Source organism: Pelophylax lessonae (genome assembly GCF_965119305.1).
Source record: "Pelophylax lessonae genome assembly, chromosome: 4".
NCBI classification, from domain to species: domain Eukaryota; kingdom Metazoa; phylum Chordata; class Amphibia; order Anura; family Ranidae; genus Pelophylax; species Pelophylax lessonae.
In genome coordinates this window covers 235,222,508-235,238,971 of record NC_138771.1, presented here as the reverse complement: position 1 = coordinate 235,238,971, position 16,464 = coordinate 235,222,508, and the positions used below count along the sequence as shown (strand labels likewise).

The window sequence follows — 16,464 nt, the reverse complement described above, 5'->3', positions numbered from 1 at the left end:
ATCCAATTGCGCTATAGAGGAGAGTGGGGTTCTAGTCGTATTTATGTGTAAATTTAGTATCCGTTTTATTAAATAAAGCTTGGTTGTTCGCTTAAAAAAAAAAAAAAAAAAACTGGCTCCTAACTTTTTTAGCTGGCTCCTAGATTTCAGGAAAATTTGTCAAGCCCTGGCTTAAAAGCTTTGCGGGGGGCAGTAATGGACTTGATGCAACAAGGAGTGGTAGTTCCCGTTCCTTGGACATTTTCAGGGGTTCTATTCGAACCTGTTCACAATGCCCAGGAAAGAGGGCAAGGTGCGTCCAATTCTGGACTTGGGAGAGATGGAGTCCATACGAACAGTGGTGGCCTCTCTGCATCAGGGGGATTTCCTGGCGTCCATAGACATTTAGGATGCCTATCTTCATATCCCCATCTTCGCAGGACATCAGCATTTTCTTCGCTTTTCCCAAAGATCATCCCTGGTTCCCACCAGGAGACTGAACTATCTGGGCCTAATTTTGGATACATCCTTGGCAAGAGTGTTTCTCCTTGCGGAGAAACTCCAGAAGATTCAGTCAACGATTCGGATGTTGCTGTCCGTCAACTGGCTGGGACTGATGGTGGCCTCCTTAGAGGCAGTACCGTTCGCCCAGTCTCATACCCAAATTCTCCAAGAGGAGTTTCTTCTCAAATGGAATCGGAATCCCGATTCCCTGGACAATCGGATCCAGTTAAGCGAGCGGACCAGGGAGTCTCTGGTCTGGTGGCTTCGGTCTCCAATGCTCAGCCAGGGGAAGTCACTCCTTCCGATAGAATCCAGGTTTCCGATAAATGGTGTTGCAACTGAGAGCGATCAGACTCTGTCTGATTTACTGGACCGAGCAGCTCCAGGGCAGCCCGGTTCGGATCCAATCGGACAATGCCACGGTCGTGGCTTATGTCAATCACCAAGGGGCACCAAGAGTGCCCTGGCGGCCATAGAAGTGGCCAGCATTCTTTATTGGGCGGAACAGTTTGTTCCAGCTCTCTCCGCGGTATTCATTCCGGGGGTGGAAAATTGGCAGGCAAATTATCTCAGCCGTCAGATTCTGGATCAAGAGAAATAGTCTCTTCATCCAGAGGTATTTCACCAGCTGTGCCTTCATTGGGGCACCCCGGATGTGAATCTGTTGGCATCTCAGCTCAACAGGAAGGTGCGGAGGTTTGTAGCTCGCGCCCGCGATCCTCTAGCGGACGCTGCAGACGCGCTGATCGCCCCGTGGGGGCAGTATCAGCTACTGTATGCCTTCCATCCTCTCAAGTTACTGCCGAAACTTCTTCGCAGGATAGAGGTGGAGGGAATTCCAGTTATCCTGGTAACTCCGGGCTGACCTCGTCAAGCCCGGTACGCCGACTTGGTGAGGCTGGTCGCGGACCTCAGGGAGGATCTGCTGTCTCACGGACCGATCTTCCATCTTGCTTTACAATCGCTGGCTTTAACGGCCTGGCCATTGAGACCCAGGTGCTGAAGGACAAGGGATTGTCAACTTCAGGTATTCCTACTCTAATTAAAGCAAGGAAAGCGACTTCCAGCAAAGTCTATTATCGCACATGGAAGGCTTATATTGCGTGGTGTAAATCTCTTAGATTTCCTCCACGTATCTATTCGGTGACCCGAATCTTGGCCTTTCTGCAACAGGGGGTTGAGCAGAAACTGTCCTTGAGCACTATCAAGGGTCAGGTTTCAGCGTTAGCAATCTTCTTTCAGAAACCTTTGGCTACTAATTCCTTGGTGCAGAATTTCATCCAGGGGGTGCGACACCTGGCTCCGCCAGTGTGCGCACCCTTACCGCCCTGGGATCTTAATTTAGTGTTGTCGGTTCTTCAGAAACCTCCCTTTGAAGATATTAGGGAGATTCCCTTGCTTACGTTATCCCAGAAGGTGGCCTTCTTGGTGGCTATCAATTCTGCACGCAGGGTGTCAGAACTGGCCGCATTATCCTGTCGTTCCCCATATCTGGTGGTTCATAGGGATAAGGTGGTTCTTCGTCCGAATCCATCCTTCCTTCCTAAAGTGGTTTCAGAGTTTCATCTGAATGAAGATATTGTATTACCTTCCCTGTGTCCTAAGCCCAGACATCCTCGGGAGTTTGCGTTACATTCCTTGGATGTGGTTCGGGCAATCAGGGTATACCTGAAAACTACGGACTCGTTTCGTAAAACGGATTCACTTTTTGTGATCACGGATGGCCCCAAAAAGGGGTTGCCTGCATCTGCCGCGACTATCTCCAAATGGATCAGACAGACGGTGGTACAGGCTTATTCTATTAAGGGTCGGAATCCTCCGTTCCCTGTTAAGGCGCACTTCACTCGGGCGCTTAGTGCTTCCTGGGCCTTCCGCCATCAGGCGTCAGTGGTCCAGGTTTGCAAGGCGGCTACCTGGTCGTCGGTTCATACCTTTACAAAATTTTATAAAGTTGATGTGATGGCATCGGCGCATGCCTCTTTTGGCCGCAAGGTTCTGCAGGCCGCAATTTGAGGAGACCGTTGGTCTACCTCAAGGGTTTTCCTGTTGGGAGTCTCATCCTTTGGTTTGATGAGCCTTTAAGACTTCTAGTCGGCACCGGTTGGGCCTTCTGGATTTAAATTTTGATTTCTGTTATCCCACCCCTCATTTGTGGCACTGCTTTGGGACGTCCCGATTTGATATTAAAGAGGTTGTAAACTCGTTAAAAAAAATTTTTTTTCTTTTACAACCTGCAAGAGAAAGACATAATGAGCTAGTATGCATCGCATACTAGCTCATTATGAAATACTTACCTTAGAACGAGCCCCCGCCGTGCCGCTCTCTTACCTGTATGACGAGCGACATGTTCAGTCGCCCGTCTTCCGGGATCGCGGCATCCGGCCATCGGATTGGCCGGAGCCGCGGTGACGTCACTCCTGCGCACGCGCGCAGGAGCCGACGGTCACGGCACGGGGCTCTGAAGGAACGGCACGATCAGCCGTTCCTTCAGAGCGCATGCGCCAGTGACGTCACTGGCTGCATTAAAGGTAAATATCTCCTAAACCGTACATGTTTAGGAGATATTTACAGTACCTATAGGTAAGCCTTATCATAGGCTTACCTATAGGTACAACTTCCTGAGGAGGGTTTACTTCCTCTTTAATCAAGAGGACTGCGTCTGTCAATGAGCGACAGAGAAAAATGGATTTTTGTAAAATCTTACCGTAAAATCCTTTTCTCTTAAGCTCATTGACAGACGCAGTACCTGCCCCTCTACTTTTGAGTTGGGATGGGTTAAATTCTCTGACACTGCTTTGTGGCATAGCTGACATCCTGTAGCAGGGAGAGAGAGGATATACCCTCTGGGACTGCCCCTAAGGTGTGGCCAGAACGTTTTCCTTCTGCCTAGTGTCCTACTCCTGTAGAGGGCAGTATTGTAACGTTCATGCGTTTTTGTTTGTGGATGGATTTACAGCTGCAGAATTATTACACTCAGTAGCCTTGTAGAGAATCTGTTGAACAACATATCCAACTCTCAGGACTTCATCACCGTGTACAGCCTGTTATATACTCATATATATATATATATATCAATAGATGTTTAATGGAGGGATAGAGTATATGAGGATATAGATGAGAGACAGGCTATTGTATGGTGAGCACTAGAAGTAGTATTAGGAGAGTTGCAGGTGATGGTAAAGCAGATAGGTTCTGATGTCAAGTATAGTGCAGATGGTAAGAGGACACAGATGGAGTATACTTAGACAGAGTAACCTAGTGCAAGGATAGTTCAAGGTAGTCCCAAGAGCTAACAGTCTTATGCAGGTGATAATGAATAGATAGATAGATAGTCTTGGTAATTGCAGTAGATGACAGTAGGAGATTGGTAGCAAGAATCCCCTGCGGGGTACTTATCACTTAGATAGGTTTAGGAATAACAGTGTCCATTGGAGAGGGGTGATCCCGTAGCGAGATACGGATCACCAGCGAGGTTTCCGGCTTCAGTTCAGCAAGGAAGGTATGTCAGCAGCTCCGACTTCTCAGGCGTAGGTGCGATGAACATGTGGGTTTGAACGAGCGATGAGTGAGAGAAAACCGGCGATTGAAATAGCCGCTCATAGCGGCGCTCGGCAGTGATGTCATCCGGTCTTAAAGGTATATGCGTCCTTTGTTATACAAGATGGGACGCAATTAAGAGAGGAGAAATATGGAAGCAAGGGTACCAGAGGTACCAGAACATTACAAGTATAACCCGATTTGATATTAATCAAGAGGACTGCGTCTGTCAATGAGCTTAAGAGAAAAGGATTTTACGGTAAGATTTTACAAAAATCCATTTTTTTTTTAAGCACCATTTCTGAGAGCGAGCATCCTGGGCCAGAGCTTGCGGGTAGAAGAAGTGGGAAAAAAATGGGGCACCTGACAATTGAACTATCTTGGGGACCCCCCATTGATTGAAAATTCTCACTAGATATTTCAGACTCAATTTCAGACTCCGCATCCATTTCATGTGGCTGGAGAACTTCCTGCTTAGTTGGTCCACCAGAGTATTCTGAGAGCCCGGGAGATCCGATGCAGATAGGTAAAGCAAGTGGGCTTCGGCAAAAGAGAAGATTTCCGCAGTAACCTGGAGAAGCAGCAGACTTTTTGCCCCCTCCGCTTCACAATGTTTGACAAAGCCGTCATGATGTCCATGAGAAGTTTGACTCTCCTGCCCTGGATTATGGGCAGAAATTTATTGAGCGCCTCCCTGGCTGCCTTCAGTTCTAGAAGATTTGAGGAACATGGCAAACACTGGTCCCATGCTCCCTGCGCTTTCAGTTGTAGGAAATGCCCCCCGCAACCCTGGAGACTGGTGTACAACGTAATCGTGGTCCAGTCTCCAGGGTTGATGGGCCTGCCCAGGGAGAGGTAGCTCTTCTTGGTCCACCACAGAAGGTTGTTGGAAATGAAGTGAGGAAATTGGAGTTTCTAGTTGAGGGAACTGTGGCGCCACTGGCTCAGAAGGCAGAACTGAATCTTTCGCGTATGCCACTGTTCCCAAGGCACCGCCAGGCTACAAGCTGTCAGAAGACCCTAAAAAACTCATGCCTTGGTGAACTGTGACTACCACTGAAGACATTATCTCCACGGCCTCTGCACGGACTCGATCGACCTTGTCCTTTTGGAAGGAAAATCTTGTATTGGAGTGTCGAAAGCTAATCCTAGGTAGATGAGGCACTGGGACGGGATGAGATGGCTATTCTGCACAATCGCCATCCACCCAAACTCTGATGGGGTATGCAAGACCTGATCCCGGTAGTCCATGAGAAGACTTTTGGACTGAGCCAATTCAAGGACATCGCTCAGATAATGAAATATGCCAATACCCCTCTCGCGTAGATAGGCAATAACCGCCACTAGGACCTTTAAAAAGGTTCTTGGGGCCGTAGTGAGGCCAAAGAGCAGGCATCGGAACTGGAAATGGCTGCCCTTGAAGTTATCGAGATCTATGGATTACATCCAATTGCCCTTCTGTACTACTAAGGCAATGGTCCTGATTGATTCAATGCAAAACGATTCTTGCTTGAGAAAAGAGTTCAGGAACCTGAGGTCTAAGACGTGACGCCACTTGCCTGATGCTTTCTGAACGAGAAACAAGTGGGAATAAATTCTGCTGCCTTCCAACTTCGGGACCGGTACTACGGCTTGCTGAGCCAGTAATTCTGACATGTAAGATTCTAGCGATGCTAGTTTTGTTGAAGATATCCGAACTTTTGTTGAGACAAAAAAAATTGTTGGAGGCTGACTTTCGAAGAGAAGCTGAAGCCCTCTGTGAACCACCTTCAGGACCCATGCATCTGATACTCTCTCCGCCCAAATCCTGCCAAAATGGGCTAGCCTTGCCCCCTCTGGCAACATCTGGGCGGGCAAACCTTCAGAAGGACTCAGTCGCTGTCTTGGAGGGTAGAGGGCTTTGTTCCGTTCATAAAGGAGTTGCGAGGACGCCATGTAAAGTGGCTAAACTCCCTCCCCGGACGATACGATCTTGCATCCTTAAACTGCTATTGAGATCTTCTATTTGTGCGAAAGGACTGCACCCAATGTCTCCGATCCTGAGGAAGAAGGGCAGATTTTCCTCCAGGCACTCAACGGATCGCATCTTCCAGAGTTTTACCAAAAAGTGTGCACCCTGAAAATGAAATAGAACATAGGCCCTGCTTCGAAGCAGAATCCACCGACCAGTGCTTCAACCAAAGGGCCCGTCTGGCAGTGACCGAATGTGTCATAATGCGTGATGTGAGTCTCGCTACATCTACTTCTGCTATAAATGCCATAGACAGTTTGAGACCCTGAAGACTAGATAATATGGATTCTTCATCCAGATGCAAACTTAATGCTGTCTCCACATTTGAGAACCACACCCTTACGACTCTCGCGAACGAGGTCAAGGCAATTGCTGGTCTACAGGCCACTCCTGCCGTGGTGAACACCTTCTTGAGGCCTGAATCGGCCCTTCTTTATAATGAATCTTTGAAGGATACTGACTCTTCCAGTGGTAGAGTAATATGTCTAGCTAGATGCTGAAAAGACACGTCCCCCTTCGGGGGGCGTGTCCCATGATACCACATCCAATGACTGGAATGGATAAAGCTTATTTACCCTATTTTGAAACGCTGGCTTCCTATCTGGCTTCACCCATACTTTTTGCATGAGCTCTCTTATCCCCTCCATAAAGGGGAACTTAGGAAGGTTCCTTTTTAAGTAAGGGTAGTACTTCCTATGGTCTTTAGGGATAGCAGTATCCTCCTCCCACTCGCTAACCTGCTTGACTGCCGAAATAAAAGCGGGAACTTAGGAGAAATTAAAAGAAAATTGCTCCAACTCCTCTTCCGCTGCCACAGAATCCGAATCACTGACAATGGCTCCTGTTTCAGGTGATCCCTCTTCCCGAGCTGGACAGTGTGCGAGCCTATCCCTCCTGGAAGTAGGCAAAAGACCCTTCAGAGCTTCTTGCCCAGCCTCCTTGGTTTATAGCTTGATATCCTTGTTCACTGCTTGGATGCTTTGAGAAGCCTCCCTGAAACACACCTCACAAAGCCTTTTGGACGGCATAGAAACTCCCTCACAAGCCCAGCAAACATTGGACATCGAGCCACACCAGGAGTAACCTGCTTCAGATTCGCAGACGAGTCCATCTAGTGATGCCTGGAAGATGGCCTGGGTGAGGCAGGAGACGATCCCTGATGCATATGGTGTCGCTTGAACTTCGCCTTGGAGTGAGATGCATGCAGAGATGGGGAACGATGACTACTGGACGAAGAAATCACTCTTTTGCGGTCTCTATGTGAAGAGCCTCTCCCCTGCAATAAGGAAGGATCACTCAATACCCATCCGGAAGCAAACACCATCATATGGAATTTCACGTGGATTTCCCTACCTTTCAGAGGACTTTGGTGGATAGAGCGAGAGAGAGCCCAAGATCGCTGCTCCTACTCACAAAGGCTGCAACATGTTATGTAGACGCCATGCTCCAGCACCAGGGGCGTCCAAAATCAGGGGGGTTTACTCCCAACAAGAAGACCTTCCACCGTGGGACTACCAGCAGAACAGGAAAAAACATGTCCGGAGCGAGGACAAAATAAGAACACCACTAGGTACTGCCTGCATTTTATGCTGTATTCAGGGATGTCCTTTGGGGGTCAAGGGGGGCGGAGTTGACCCGTAGTCTTGATGGCATGACTCAGAGCCAGGAACATAGGGATATGTTAAAACATACCTAACCATAGATGGATGAGCGTAAAGGGACATAGGATATTGTTACGCTCAGCGCTCCGGGCCCCCTGCTGGCCTCGGAGCGCTCACAGCGTGTGTCCCCAGGCGGCGCTCCTGCGTCTCGGCGTGTGCGTCCCCGCTCTCTAGGGCGCGCACGCACCGGGACTCTTGGATCTAAAGGACCAGTGCACAGGTGATTGGTGCCTGGTCCAAACTGGTTATTAAGGGTTAAGGCAGTGCGGACTTAATTAGGCTTCACCTGTGCACTGTCCATTTATACCTTTTCCTCCCACAGCTTCCTGCCGGATCTTTGTGCCTTGTGCCTCTGAGAAAGCGTTCCCTTCTGTGTTTGTTTGCTTTGCCTGTTGCCGAACCTGTTGCTACCGACGTCTCGCCTTTGAACCTCTGCCGCCTGCCCTGACCTCTGCTACGTCCGACTACGCTCTTGCCTACTCCCTGTGTACCACGCCATATCAGCTGCCAGAGAGATCGAGTTCTTACTAAGGGACACGACCTGGTAGTTACCGCCGCAGCAAATCCATCCCGCCTTGCGGCGGGCTCTGGTGAAGACCAGTAACTGCTTAGAACCGGTCCTCTAGTTCAACCCGCGCCATCGCCTCTCTGGTCCAGAGGATCCACTACCAGTCCTGCCGGTTCGTGACAGATATGCTATAGTGTAAGCAGAAATGTATGTAATGAATAGCAAGTAATGTCATGTCCATGGAAATTATCAAAAAGATTTTTTAAGAATTTTATAGCATAACCTACTTAGCCGAGGAGAAGTAGATGCATGAAATAGATATTGGAACTAAGCCAGTCTAACTGGAATCTGAGTAAGAGAATAAGAAACATCTAAGTAGAATGCCTTTCTGTTAAAAGTTTATGTGGAGCTGATAATGGGGAGAAGCCCAAGGAGCTTTCCTGCATAAGAGCCATAGCATAAGTGCCCCTGACGGCTGAAATGATGAGACTAAACTGCCCTGTGGTGGGTGGTGCCGCATGATTGCTCCAGCTGGAGCCTGTCGGACAATTCCCCCCCCCCCCACCTGGGGAGCATCCCGGATGGGAAGCTGCCAACAAGCACCGCTGCTTTTGGGAGGCACGGGTCCATCATTGATGACATCACGCCCCTTTACAGTCCAAATGGGACATATGGAACTGCATTCGCGCATTAGCGAACCCAATGCTCTGGGCCGAACCCTGCAGAGATGCAACGAGGACACATAGCAGCGTGGAATGCAAGCCGAGGATCCACAGGCTAAGCAGCCCAAAGGGGGAGCAAGCCCACAGAATGGCATGAGGGGGGACACACCTGGGATTAATGGGGAAAACCCTCCCTCACCTCAGTGACAACCCAACATCCATCCTGAGGCCAGCCACAAGTTGGCAGTAACATGGATTGCCCATAAAGGGCCATACAGCGAACAAGGATATAACAAACAAAAGCAATTAATTACACAGATTATATCAAATTATCAAAAAATATAACATAAGAACCCTAGAAATATGTACATAATTTTGTTATAAATTTACTGTTATCATATATATCACAAAAAAAGAAAGCTTGAAAGTTTATAGCAACATTCAACCCAGGAGGAGATGTAGCCTTTAATTTAAAGATCTCTACTCCTAGTTGTGATAGAATTTTGTTGCTATCCCCTTTTCTTAGGAATATGTGGACTCTATATCTATTGCAGTGACCTTCATTTTTGGAAATTTGGGTGATATGTCTGCCCAATGGTAGGTCTGGATTACGTGTCTTCATGCAGTGAATATGTGCCTCTATAGGCATTGCAATAATTCCTGTTTTGTGAATTGGTAAACTGTAACAAGTGGGGGTTGGATGTGGTGTTTGTTCAAACTCCCAAAGGTCTTTGGAAATGACTCCCATTTGGAAGTATGTGTCCACCAATGTATAGAACTTGTAGTTAAATTTATCAACTAGTGAAGAGGGTATAGAGCGATACCACTCTTTCTTTTGGAGAATGTTTAAACACATGGTTTTGTATTGTGTATTGTCCATTTTCACCACATTGCCCCCCTTATCGGAGGGCCTTATGGTTATAGAGTGGTTATGTTGCATTGAGAATAGAGCTTGTTTCTGGTCTTTAGATAAGTTAGCATGAGATGGAATTCTAATTGGAAAATTGTGAGATAAAATTAAGAAAGGCTGGTAAAGGTGCTACCTGTAGGTAATAACTAAAATAAATGCTATATGTATAAAATCACCAAATATATAATCAAATAAATAGATACATTTAAATAGTGATATAAAGTACAAAGTGCCAGTGGCTGGAATGGTCAGGGGTATAAATTCCTCAAACCCCCAAAAACTGCTCAGTATATAAGAATGCTATACTGTGAGCGAACGGAAATGTGCAATGAGTAATAATAACAGAGGTGCACAAAATGTGATAATTATTTATTGTAAATTATATTATCTTATATAGTACAAGTAATAAGTGAATAAATAAATATGTAGTGCAAAAATATATGGAAACTGTATAAATAAATATACCGCAAAAAAATAAAATAAAAAGGTGCATATATATTCCTTAATTCGATATAAATTATATAGTGAACTAAGTAAATATAGGAAAGTGAGAGGTTCTTTCCTAAAGGTGCTAATTGTAGTGTCCAGAATAAAGGTAAAAATGTTCCACAAGGTAAAGAAAGGGAGAGTGTCTACACCTGTGTCAACCACTAGATGTCACACTCTTAATACAACCTGTATGATGGAGACAGGCTGGCAAATCCGGGGGTCCCCTCCGCTTCTGATGAGCAGATGATTTGGACAAATATGTTGATCTAAATGCTCAAGCAGAAAGAGAACCCCATGAGAAAATGTGCAAGGCGATGACACATAGAGTAGCTTACACTCACTCGGTAGGCTGGTCAGGATCAGTGTAAACGCCGGGAAGCTTCCGCGTTCCACGGCTCAGGTTCCGTAACCGGAAGTGACGTAAGACGTTAGACTCCACCCTACGCGTTTCATCATAGGATGTCTGCTGGAGCGGCCGCTATAGATTGAGAAGTGAAGTGAATACTGATGATAGAATAACTACATTGTTTGTTCTCGCCATTTGTCCCCTCACTGCATAGGATTCTGTCCCTCGCCCCATCCTTTGAGGGGCAGGAAGGATCCTCCCCTGTGAGAGGTAAAAAACCAGAAGGTCTAAATCACCCGCCACCTCACCTTGTGCATACCCTGTTGGGTTAGAAAAGGATTGCGGTACATCATGTGCAAGTTGAGGATCCACGTTTTTTGTTAAGAGATCAATCATTTTTTCTGTTGCCCTGTCACCATGAAAATTCAGTTTAGTGCGAACATTACTCTGTCTTGGAGGGCCTTTAACCTAAATGAATTGTGGAGAAAAAAACAGAAGAAGTGTGATTAGTCCCATGATGTGCTATGCGTTTTCGGTTTGCCAAACTGTATTCTTTGTGAACTCAACCACTCAATAAGCATTGTCACACCAGAATTTTTTCTCCTCCTTTTTGTAAGAGGTTTGTATTATACAATGCTAGACCATCCCTCAATTTGATTTCCTATTCCTTAGGGATGCGTATTGAAGGGAAAGAGTTGTTTTTCTAAGTCATTTTTAATATATTTCTCAAATGTTTGATTGTGCCAAAATAAAGATGATTTTTTTTCTCTAGAGTTTTTTTTCCCATTTTAAAGAATAGGGAGGAGACTTGAGTTTCAACCTGTTTTAGTTTGACCATATCCTGTTTCATATGATGTCATAAGATTAACCCACTCTTGTCCTTTTTAAAAGCCACTCATTTTGAATAAATGTTAGATGTATAAAAACAATGTAGTTAATTCGGATACAAGTATGATGATCGTATTTTCGAAAAGAACACATATCCCTAGGGGAATAGAACCCCATGAATAGTCTTAAGTTGGGAAATGGGTGTTTAAAACCACCCTAAGGTAATTCTGAAAAAAGAGGTGAATATATCATGTGTTGACCCCTGCTTTGTCGCTATATCTAATAGAACATGCGCATCTTCCATCTGGACACCGCTGATCAGATTGCAGTAAAGGGCCAATCACAGCGGCCCTTTACCATGTGATCAGCTGTGTCCAGTCACAGCTGATCACATGTAAACAGATTTGACACGCTGTGTCTGTGGGAGGAAAGGAGAGCCATTAACCGGCAAGCCTGTCAACACATCGTTTACACTGATTATCAGTGCAGCTGCATCAGCACACATCAGTGAAGAAGAAAAAATACTTATTTGCAAAATTTTATATCAGAAACTAAGCAAAAGCTTCTTCTTTTTTTTTTTTTTTTTTAATTCTCAGTCTTTTTTCGCTTAGCTAAAAAATACCACAAAAAGATAGCTCTGTCTTAAGAAAACTATAATTATTTTTGATAAATTGTTGCTTGACCGTGCAATTGTCATTCAAAGTGCAGCAGCAGTGAAAGCTGAAAATTGGCCTGGGCAGGAAGGGGATGAAATTACCCCCTATTGAAATGATTAAAGGAGAATTGGGGCCAAAGCTCTTTATATAAATCACAGGAGTGCACTTCATTCTGCGCTCTTGTAATCGGTTTTCAGCTGACAGCAGGTTAAAACCAGCTGTCGGCCAATGCCACTGAGCCGGTCTAGGCTCTGGAGTGATCCTGACTTTACAGTCGGGATCCACCCAGATGTCTGGACTAGCAGCTGGCTTAGCCTCTCAGCGAGCCACTGAGAGCCTGAGCCAGCAACTCCCGACTTCACTATAGGCTGGCACTCAAGTGAGAGCTGGGGGGGGCAGAGCAGAGAGGCGGTGACTGACAGTCCCTAGCTCACTGAAGACCGAGAATTGCGTGATCAGTGGTCTTTGATCACTCAGTTCTCAGTCTTAGAAGCAGCAAGGGACAAATGCAGCATCCGAGTGATGCTGCATCCACCTGGGTGAGTATAAATGTGTTTTATTTTTCTTTTCTTTTTGCAGTCCCAAATTTCTCTTTTAACCACTTGCCGACCGCCGTAAGTACATATACTGCGGCGGTCAGCCCCTCACAGGCAAAGTGAGGCTCTGGGGAGCGAGCGCGTGCCGCCAGAGGCATGCTCCTGCGCGGTCACGGACCCCCCTCCCCCCCCGCGCGTGTGACCCGATGTCGGCCGCTCACTCACGATCGTCCGTGACAGCTGGAGAAAGGCAGGCGGCTAGTGTAAACAAGCCGCCTGTCATTCTCCCCTGTGTAGAAACAGTGATCATACGGTTCTACTATGTAGGACCGTTGATCATTGTTCCTACACCTCAAGCCACAGCCAATCAGTTAGAATCACGCCCCAAGGGACACACACAGCCCCTCCCTCTCAAATAAAGTTAACCCCTTCACTACCAGTGTCATTTTACAGTAACCGTGCATATTTATAGCACTGATTACTGTAGTAATGTCACTGGTAACCCCAAAAGTGTCAAAAATGTCAGTCAAGGGTCCAATCTGTCCGCCGCAATACCGCAAAAAAATCGCAGATCGCCGCCATTACGCGTTAAAAAAAAAACAACAAAAATGACAAAAATCTTCCCCTTTGTTAGTAAACGCGATAACTTTTGCGCAAACCAATCAAAATACGCTTTTTTTTTTTTTTTACCAAACATATGTAGCATAAAACAAATTGGGCGAAAATGTAAGAAAATTTTGATTTTTACATTTTTTTTGGGGGAATTTCATATAAAAAAATTTGAAAAATATTGGTATTTTTGCAAAATTGACGAATTTTTGTTTATAGCGCATGATCAAAAAATCGCACAGGTGATGAAATACCCCTAAAAGAAAGCTCTGTTTGTGGGGAAAAAAAGACATCAAATTTGTTTAGGTACAGCGTCGCACGACCGCGCAATTGTCCGTTAAAGTCACACAGTGCCGAATCGCAAAATACCCCCTGGTCAGGAAGGGGGTAAAAATCTTCCGGGGCTTAAGTGGTTAAGGGTGGCATGCTGACCACCCACCAATGCAAAGCTCTGTTTTGGAGGAAGGAACATCACACTGCAGCTCTCAAGTGGGCAGGATCTGCTGCAAAAGGGTTTCTTTGGAAGGGAGGTGGCCTAGTCTAAAATTTACACTAGGTCCTATACTGTACATATATGTAACATGCTTTTGTCCAGACTGGTTAACATATATTGGACTCTGCGCTGTTTTAAGGAGAACAGTAAATATGCTTTTCTTGAGGATGGTTTTCTTTAACATTTCTGCCATTAGTCTAACCTATTTATGGTATACAATTTTCACTGTGCTGTACAGTTATTTCATTTTTTCATTACTCCTTAGAACAACAAGAAAATTTTTTTCTACTTTGTGATGTTTTACCTGAAGACCGTGTCCTACGGGAGGAGCTCCAGCAGGAAAGATTGGTAAGCTATGAATAGCAGAACCTCTTAACTGTACAATTATTTTATTGAAAACATGTTAAAATGTATTGTAGCACCCTGGTAGGTGGTAGGCAGACAAGGCCCACTATAGTTTTACCTAACAGCAGGGCTGTGATTTATTTAGCTAGGGTGTCAGGGCTTCCAGATGTGTCTGTTGAGGGAAGAAGTATCCCCACTGGCTCCTTTGAGAGGACTCTCATAGGGCAGTGGGGGAGGCCCAATCAGGGGACACATCCCAGCTTGTAACTACCCCAGAAGGCAGATTATACTGCAAAGGATTCTGGAAGTGGGTGTAAGTAAGGGGGGGGGGGGGAGTGCGTGGCACGGTGTCTTTCGCGGGAGCAGAGTCCCAGGAAGGAAAGTGCGGCTGTCTCTCCTGTCTGAGGAAGGCGGATGTCTTAGGGTGTTGCCTGAGTGTCCTAAGAGTGTTAAGTTGAGCTGTGCCGAGAGCCTGCAGAGAGAGAGAGAGAGGGGTCCAGTCCCAGGAAAGCCTACACAGGTCATGAGTACTGAGGATTGCCCCTGGGGGTCTGCCTGAAGTTAAAGGGGACCACTTCGGAAGAGATTCTGGGATCCAGTGTCAGCTAGCTGTAAAGGGTAAAGGGGGTACCTAGGTTGAGGACCCTGAAGCTACAGAGGGGGTACATAGTCAATGGACCCTAAAGAGTTCAAGGTTAAAGGGGGCACTTGCAGTTTGGGACCTGAATTGCACAGAGCGTGCCAGTTAAAGTGACAGCTATACAGAGTTCTACTACATACTACCTCAAGCTGTACCAGGCGGGGGAAGTATTCAGTGACTTTCAAAATACAACAGTGTCAGAAGTTCTACAGTTCTCAGTCTTGGATCTTCTGGACTATAAGTGGAGGATTCAGCACTTCTTCTGTTCTACGGAGTGTTCTCAGTGTCAGTGAGCGTTGGCTGGCGTCAAGGAAGCGCCAACGGGCATTTTCAGAAGTAAAGTCTCAATTGTAATTAGTTAAGCCTCAAGGAGTATCCCACTCATTCCCTTCTCCCATTCCCTAATTCCAATAAAAACCACAAACAAAGATGCCGGAGTTGTCGCTGCTTCAGTTGTCGCACCCAGGGTCACAGCTCACATGGGCTGGAGAGATTACCGGTACTAATGGCTAACCCACATCAGGCTATAGGCCTGGAAACCTTGCTACAGTATCTAAACCAAAAAATAAATGTGTATTTCTCTTACGTCCTCCGACAGTCGCCGCCCCTCATACAGTCTTCACCAATGGGTATTGACTTCCTCTCCACAGGAGTAGCTAGGCATAAGACTTGTTAAAAACAAAAGCATTTAGCATAGACACACCCATGGGGGCTGTCCCACTGGTCAATACCCCCCTGCAGTAGCCATCCCAACTCAGTTTGTCTTCTGCCTAGCGTTAGGAGTAGATAGGCTTCCCTGTGCTGGGGCTACAGTCTCAGCCTTCTAATCTTTTCTTATGATTTTTATTTGCAAGAATGTCAGTTTTTTCTTTGCTTTACTAGCTGTTTATTTTGTCAGCTTTAGTTTAGTCGGATCTTTGGATGAAGATGGATTTGCGGAGCTGGGAATCGGACTGGCCGCCCTGGCTCTCCAGGGCAGAGGGTCAGAGGGATCCCCAGCCCGCCATCGAGGGTTCAGCTATGTGTTCGCCCTGGCACTAAGAACGACCCATCCCTGTTCGCAGCAGGGATGCAGCCTGTGAGGTGGCTACCTCACTGGACACATCTGCGGTTCAGTGCTGCAGTGTCCTGCGTTTTGGCTGATGGCATTCCCTGTCATCTGAGGACAGAGGCTTTCCGTTTCATAGAGGCACCCCACGCCATCCGGTACAGGTAAGTACTTTCTGTGTGGGGCCTCTGTCTGGGGTGGCAGTCCTGTGTGCTGTGTGTTTCCTCATGTCTGTGCGTTTGTGGGGCTCCCTGATGCGATCCCTGCGGGGGTCTTTTGTATTGCGCTGCTGGCACTGTGTGGGTTTGGGGGCCCCTCTCCTGTGTCACTTCGGTGTTTTGGAGGTGCAGACTATGTGTGCGGCGGCCGCTGCTGGTAAAAACCGTGCGGTCCGCCATTTTGGGTGTGGGCAGCATGTCTGGCTTCACTGTGGGCTTTTTCAATAGCTTGCTATGTAGTGGTTTTGGCGCCATCTGGCGCCATCTTGTGTGTGGCAGAATGATCGTTCCGAGCACATGTCGGCGGCCATTTGCCGAAGCCTCCCATTACTTCCTATGGGCAGCCATTTTCCCTTAGCCTTGCAGCATATAGTTCAGCCTCTGGTGACCTCACTTCCTTTTCGTCTGGAGCAGCGATCGGTGTGGTAACACTCTGTGGGGCTCTGCAGACTGTCCTTTCAACATTTACTCTGTTTTATCCCTT

General features: G+C 46.7%; 1 protein-coding gene across 1 annotated transcript in view; it reads left to right on the top strand.

The window, feature by feature from the left end:
- The window catches only part of ZNF277 (zinc finger protein 277), a 165,504-nt gene that overhangs the window by 69,621 nt on the left and 79,419 nt on the right, over positions 1-16,464 (top strand). The window contains exon 4 of the mRNA XM_082254450.1: positions 13,995-14,077. Coding sequence (XP_082110576.1) covers positions 13,995-14,077 — 83 coding nt within the window. The remainder of the gene's footprint in view (positions 1-13,994; positions 14,078-16,464) is intronic.